Below are 7,146 nucleotides of genomic sequence, written 5' to 3' on the forward strand. Positions count from 1 at the left end.
GGCTTGATCCCCAGCGTGGGGCGTGCAGGAGGCCGCCAATCGATGTTTCTCTCTCATCGCTGTTTCTATCTCTCTCTCCCTCTCCCTGACCCTCTCTCTAAAATCAATAAAAAGATATTAAAAATTAAAAAATAAAGAGCTGTGTCCCGACTGCATGTTTGGGGGTCAGACTGCTGGTTCCAGTGCCAGAGCACCCCTCTTCCCGCCCGTGCCTCAGCTTCCCTTCCTGTGAGATGGGAGCATGGTGGCAGCCGCTTCCTCCTTGGTTTGTTTCTCGGGTCCCATGATGTGCCAGCACTTGCTGGCGGCCTTAGTGCAGGGCCTCTGGGGGCCTCCTGGCTGGCTGCCCCACCTTCCTTGGGGCGGAGGAATTGTTTGCAAAGAAAGAAAGAAGCTGAGGCTGTGGAAGGGCAGTGATAGGAAAGGGAGAGGGAGAGGCCAGGAAGCAGCCAGGGAGGAACGGCCAGCTTCCCTTTCCCCTCCGGGCAGCCCCAGGCCTCGGGCCAGGGGGCGTGGCCGGCCGGGGGATGTGGCCAGCCCTGCTCACAGGATAAAACCTGGCAGCCCTGGGACAATTCAGAAGACAGCCTACCTGTCCATCGACCCTCCCTCCATCCGCGCGTGGGCTGTCCACCCAGCCCGTCCACCGAGACCACCGCCGGCCTCCCCCTCGCTCTCCTGCTCCAGCCACCAGCTCCGCCGCCTCCACCCTCCCTTCCCCCGCGATGGCCTCCCGGGAGCCCCTGCACATGAAGACCCCGATCCGAGACAGCATGGCCCTGTCCAAGGTGGCCGGCACCAGCGTGTACATCAAGATGGACAGTGCCCAGCCCTCGGGCTCCTTCAAGATCAGGGGCATCGGCCACCTCTGCCAGAAGGTACAGGACGGCTTCGGGGAGGGTGCCAGGTCCTCTTTCCTCGATGGGCAGGGCCGGTGCCATGGGAGACCCTAGGAGCTCCAGGCAAGGCTGCCCGCGAGGCCCACGCACCCACCACTAGCGCTTCCTCTGGGGAAGGGGTGCCCGTCACCAGGGTCCCCTAGGGCTGATCCCAGAGCTCTCAGCTGCCCGCCTCTCCCTCCCTCCCTGAGCCAGGCTCCTGGGGAGGGGAGGGAAGATGCCGCTTGAGAGGCTGGGCAATAAAGTTCTGAAACCACTCAGTTAGAACCCAGGGGCTGGGCAGGTAGGACTCCAGGTGAGAGGGGAGAGCCCAGGGGCAGCCTGACCCCTCCCCTCGTCTCCGTCTCCGCAGAAGGCCGAGCAAGGCTGCAAACACTTCGTCTGCTGCTCAGGTAAGCGGCCTGCACGCCTCCTCCTGCCCTCTGCTGTGTGTCCCGGGGCAGGAGCTCCACCTCTCTGGGCCCTGGAGCCGGAGCCGGGAGCTGGGAGCCGCTGCAAATGTTTGCAGCCAGCCCAATTTGGAATTTCAGCAGGGAGGCCTGAGGCCACCCAGGGGGGTTCAGAGGCCGGGGGTTGAGCCCCCAGGCCGTCCCGAACTGACACACTCTCTACCCACCACCCCTGGCAGCGGGCAACGCAGGCATGGCGGCCGCCTACGCAGCTAGGAGGCTGGGCATCCCCGCCACCATCGTCGTGCCCAAGACCACACCTGCCCTCACCATCGAGCGGCTCAGAAGCGAGGGCGCCACGGTCAAGGTGGTGGGTGAGGTGAGTGCCGACCTAGAGCGGGGGCCGTGGAGGGCAGCTGGTGGCAGAGGAGGGCGCCCCGGCCGCTCACCTCCTCCGCGTCCCCTGTGGTCTTGCAGACGTTGGAGGAGGCCCATGAGCTGGCCACGGCCCTGGCGAAGAACAACTCAGACTGGGTCTTCATCTCTCCCTTCGACGACCCCCTTATCTGGTACATGGAGCCCAGGGTGGCATCTACCCCCTGACCACTGGGTGGGCGCCTGCCACAAGGCACGTGGGCACATTCTTATGCACAGCGGTTGCACATGTGTGTGCACACACCATCACCCAGCAGCACACACGTGTGCTCCGACGCCCATCCTCCGCGGCCATGAGCGATCGCGAGCTCAGATGCCCAGTGCCTGCGGCTGGGTGCCCGGGAGCAGGTCCCAAGACCAGGATTTCAGGGAAAGCCGTTGACTTGGGAGGTGATTCCTGAGAGGAGGGGGACGGGAGATGAGGCAGGAAAGACACCTCGAACGGGCTCTCCTGGGCAGGGCACTGCTGTGGCAGCTGGAGCTTGATTTCCTGGGGGCCCCTGGGAGCCAGTGGAACATGCACCAGTTACCCAGCGGCGGGAGAGGGTGCTGGGTGCTTATTCACTCACACAGGCCCTGCGTGAGGGGTGTCCTCAGGGCTGTCACCTGTCCGCACAGCCAGGGGTCACACACAGAGGCAGCGCCGGGGCCAACGGGAGCCTCCAGGTAGAGATGCAGATGCTGGCAGCTGGAAGTCAGGGAGGAGACCGGCCCTGAGAACAAGTGGCAGAGGACCCCTGCCCAGTGTCCCCGGGGCCCCAGCCCTGACCCGGTCCCTCCCCCACCCTCCAGGGACGGCCACACTTCCATCGTGAAGGAGCTGAAGGAGATGCTGAGCGCAAAGCCGGGGGTCATCGCGCTGTCGGTGGGGGGCGGCGGCCTCTTGTGCGGAGTGGTCCAGGGGCTGCAGGAGGTGGGCTGGGGGGACGTGCCCATCATCGCCATGGAGACCAAGGGAGCCCACAGCTTCCACGCTGCCACCTCTGTGGGCAAGCTCGTCCCTCTGGACCAGGTTACCAGGTGAGCTGCCTTCATCAGGGGTTCAGCACCCACTTGGTGCTGGCTGCAGGTAGGTCCTGGCGCCCCCTTTTATAGATAAGGAAACTGAGGCTCTATTCACCTGCCCAGAGCCCACAGTGAGCGGTCGGTCCCGCGGAACTGAGCCCATGTCTGCATGGCCCTGAACCATGAACGTCACACTTCCTCGTGCAAAAAAGGCAAATATTCATCCTGTATTGAGTTCCTCTGTGGCGGGGTTTTGCACTCTTCCTTGAATTTTTTAATATGTATTTTTTTAAATATGCATTTTACTGATTTTATACAGAGAGGAAGGGAGAGTGATAGTTAGAAACATCAATGAGAGAGAAGCATCGATCAGCTGCCTCCTGCACACCCCCTACTGGGGATGTGTCCACAACCAAGGTACATGCCCTTGACTGGAATCGAACCCGGGACCCTTCAGTCCGCAGGCCAATGCTCTATCCACTGAGCCAAACTGGTCAGGGCTTAATATGTATTTTTATTGATTTCAGAGAGGAGGGGAGAGTGAGAGATAGAAACATCAATGATGAGAGAGGCTCATCGAACGGCTGCCTCCTGCACGCCCCCCATAATTGAGCCCACAATCCGGGCATGAGCCCTGACCGGGAATCAAACCGTGACCTCCTGGTTCTTAGGTGGATGACCAACCACTGAGCCATGCCAGCCGGGCTGCACTCTTTCGTTTGCCAGCCATTTACTGAGCCCCTAACATGTGCAAGACCCCAGCTGATGTGGGGAGAGAGGTGGATAAACACGGCTCCTGCTCCCACGGAGTTCATATCCCAGCCCAAACCTTTGGCACATGGTGTTTAATCAGGATTAGGTTTGGCTGCTTTATAAAGGAATCCAGACAGTGATTTAAATGAGATTGCATTTTATTTCCTCTCTTATTAAAAAAAAGAAAAGTCTAGAGGGAGGCAATCGAGGGGCAGCTCTATGAAGCCAGGTGCCCAGGTCCCTTGTTTGTTCTCCGTCGTCCTTATTATGTGGCCTCATGGGCCAAAATAGCTGCCTAAGTGCCAACCCTCACACCCACACTCCATCTGGCAGAAGCAGGGCAGTAGCTAAGCCCCTCCCTTTAAAGATAGACACAATATTCCACTTTCCTCTCATTGGCCAGAACTCAGTCACATGGCCACACCTGCTGCAAGGGAGGCTGGGAAATGTCTTCCTACCAGGTGTTGCTGTGTGCAGCTAGAATAGCCAGTGGTCGGCAAATTGCGGCTCGCGAGCCACATGCGGCTCTTTGGCCCCTTGAGTGTGGCTCTTCCACAAAATACCACGTGCGGGCGCACACATACAGCGTGATTGAAACTTCGTGGCCCATGCGCAGAAGTCGGTATTTTGTGGAAGAGCCACACTCAAGGGGCCAAAGAGCCGCATGTGGCTCGCGAGCCGCGGTTTGCCGACCACTGGGACAGGTCTCTGCCACAGATGGGGCAGACTGAGCTGAGGGAAGAACTGATTCCTGAGCCCAGCACCGGCGCTGTCCTGTGGGCCTCGGCTCCTACAGTGCTGGGAGGAAGGAGCCATCGTTGAGCACCTACTATGGGCCATGTGCTGGCCTAAGGGCTGAGCTGGCCCAGGCCAGGAGGTGCTCGTGGGCGAATGGGGAATGAGCTGGGAGCAGAGCCAGGGCCGTCTCTGGGGAGGCTGGTTACAGGGCAGGTCCTGGAGGTATACGGGCCCCGTTTGCAGTCCTGGCACCACGGCTCCCTGGCCAAGTGACGGCACATGCTCTGCCTCAGTCTTCCCTTCTGTGAAATTGAACCAATGAACTGTAAGAATTGTTGTGGGAATGAATGGCACCGAACGCTTCCTCGGGAAGTGGGGTGTGTGTGTGTGTGTGTGTGTGTGTGTGAGTGATATGGGGGGGATCATTTGAGAATTCCACCTGGGGCCATGGGACTGAGTGCGCCCCCTGGAGGACTCCTTGGAGGAGGCAGCCTTAATCCTGAGCCTTGAAGGACAGGATGGGACTTGGGCAGGTGAAGGTGACAACCTGGAGCTGGGGCTGGGAGTCCTGTCAGGGAAGCACAAGGGGCCTTGCAGGTGTTTGTTCATGAGTCAAGTTGAACAGAAATGATGCCGTTTGCCCCCATTCCAACAGTCTCATTAGAAGCCCCCGCTCTGTTTGGGAGGCCCCTGGGACTGTAGCTACAGAGGGCACCCCGCCCCCATGCCCATGGACCCCAGTCCCTCCTCCCTCTCACATCCAACCTTCTCTTTCTCTCCCGCTCTATTCTGATCTCCACTTCCCTCCTCTCTCCTGTTTCCCCCATTCCTATTCTCCATCCCCCCCACCCCCAGTGTGGCCAAGGCTCTGTGTGTGAGGACCGTGGGGGCTCAAGCCCTGAAGCTGTTTCAGGAACACCCCATTTTCTCGGAAGTTATCTCCGACCAGGAGGCTGTGGCCGCCATTGAGAAGTTTGTGGGTATGTGCCAAGTCCTTTCGAGACCCAACCTGCTGGTTCAGGAACTAAGTGGCTGTCCTGGCTACTTGGTATGCCAGGGGATTCCATCGCTGCAGGTTTATCCACAGATCTGTCTCCCATCCCCTTCCTAGGACTCCCCATTGAATACGATGCAGTAGTAAAAATAGAAAGGCCAAAGGCACAAATGAAGAAGCCTGATAACCGGAAAGCAGGGAATCATAACTATTTTTAAATGTTCGTTCTGAGCTTCCTGGCAGCCAGGGTGAAAAGGGAAAGTCTAGGCCTCAGTGATGGATTCAGAATGGGGTCTATAACTAGGTTGGACTCTCTGGGTTCAGCCCAGGATAAGGAGGGTTACAAACACACACACACACACACACACACAGTAGCACTTAGGCTGCCACTTCATCTCCTGTCCCAGCAGACAGTCTGGCTAATGACCATGGCACTCTCGCTCAGATGATGCCTCAGAACCCTTCTCACCACACTGCACAGGCGATGACAGCACCTCCCACCCATATCAGCGCTAATGATGAGACCTCGCTCGGGGCTTGGGCGGTCAGGAAAGTGATGGAAGGACCTGAGTGTGGCCAGGGCTGAGCAGACTGGCTCTTTACTCCCGGGCTTTACCAATCGCCCTCCCACCCTGTCCCCTGGCAGATGACGAGAAGATCCTGGTGGAGCCGGCCTGCGGGGCAGCCCTGGCCGCTGTCTACAGCAACGTGGTTCAGAAGCTGCAAGGAGAAGGGAAGCTTCGCACCCCGCTGTCCTCAATCGTCATCATCGTCTGTGGGGGCAGCAACATCAGTCTGACCCAGCTGCAGGACCTCAAGAAGCAGCTGGGCATGTAGAATGCGCTGCCCAAGTGAAGGTCTCCCGGCCCCGGGAGACCCCTGCCAGGGCTGGAGTGTGACCCAGCACCTCGTTGTACGTATCACGCTTCTGTCTGGTTGCGAGACTGCAGCCAGGCCAGTCGGTGCTTGCTTGTACCCACGAGCCCATGGGGCGGAGGGGAACATGCTTCGCAGTCGAGGCGGGGGGAGGGGTGGGTGTCAGCGGCCAGCGAGGCTGACTGACCCCCTGCTGCCTGTGTGACTGCCCTGTGATCGTCCCTGGCCACCCCTGCCGGGGCGACTCTGCCCTCATGTAACATACCCGGTCCCCAGAGCAGGGTGGGCGCGAGGGACCGAGGTCACACCGGAGGCCCCCCCCGGGAGCACCGTGTGCCCACCAGGCTCTCCACCTGGGGAGGTGGACAGGCCCGCAGCCCAGGCTGAGGAACCGTCTTTATTTTACTCCCAGGAAGCCCACCCCCACCCTTACCCATTTTTCTAATGTGCACACATTTTCATTGAAAAATAAGTATTTATGACGCAAAGAGCCTTTGAGTTTCTCCATCATCACTGTCTTCCTCCCTTCCCTCCTCCCACCCCATCACGCCTGCTCCCAGCCCTGCTATCAGCAGTGAGCACCCCCAACCGCCACCTCCAGCCCCAGGAACCCTGGGGCCCCACATGAAACTCAAGACCCCCCACCCCACCCCATCCCCACAGCTGGGCTTGCATGCCAGAGGGCGGGAAGCCGGTGAGGGAGGTGGCGCTGAACAAGAGGGGCTTGGGTGGGGCGAAGGAAGAGTGATTTAATCCCAGAACCACAGGGAGCAGGTAGTGAGCCCCCATCCCTGGGGGTGTGTACCCCGACACTGGACAATCATCTCAGGGACAGGGAAGGAATAGAGGCAAAGTCAGTGTCAGGCAAACCCTCTGAAACATGAAGCCCTCTCTCAAGGAGGCAGGAGCCTCAAGGGCTGGGAGGGGCCCCATCACCCCTCAGGAATGTCCCCGAACCCCCGATAGCAGCTGCTGGCCACCTTACTGGATCCCCAAGTTCAAAGCGAAGTTGGAGACCACTCTAATCTCTCCGGACACCAGGCAATGAGCCCAGGCT

General features: G+C 59.5%; 1 protein-coding gene across 1 annotated transcript; it reads left to right on the plus strand.

The window, feature by feature from the left end:
* The first annotated feature begins 725 nt into the window (after window positions 1–725).
* SDS (serine dehydratase) lies at window positions 726–7,029 on the plus strand. The gene is made up of 7 exons (XM_059676672.1): window positions 726–878; window positions 1,252–1,291; window positions 1,528–1,667; window positions 1,766–1,857; window positions 2,516–2,743; window positions 5,075–5,199; window positions 5,860–7,029. The coding sequence occupies exons 1-7, from the start codon at window positions 726–728 to the stop codon at window positions 6,048–6,050; spliced, it is 969 nt and encodes a 322-aa protein (XP_059532655.1). The 3' UTR covers window positions 6,051–7,029.
* The last annotated feature ends 117 nt before the right edge of the window (window positions 7,030–7,146 follow it).

The sequence above is a fragment of the Myotis daubentonii genome, chromosome 19 (assembly GCF_963259705.1).
Source record: "Myotis daubentonii chromosome 19, mMyoDau2.1, whole genome shotgun sequence".
NCBI lineage: Eukaryota > Metazoa > Chordata > Mammalia > Chiroptera > Vespertilionidae > Myotis > Myotis daubentonii.

Excerpts from the sequence above, each read along its gene's own strand:
- SDS (XM_059676672.1), top strand. The coding sequence starts at position 726 with ATGGCCTCCCGGGAGCCCCTGCACATGAAGACCCCGATCCGAGACAGC. Across the intron at positions 2,744-5,074 it reads CCTCTGGACCAGGTTACCAG|TGTGGCCAAGGCTCTGTGTG; the intron begins GTGAGCTGCCTT and ends CCCCACCCCCAG. Across the intron at positions 5,200-5,859 it reads CGCCATTGAGAAGTTTGTGG|ATGACGAGAAGATCCTGGTG; the intron begins GTATGTGCCAAG and ends GTCCCCTGGCAG.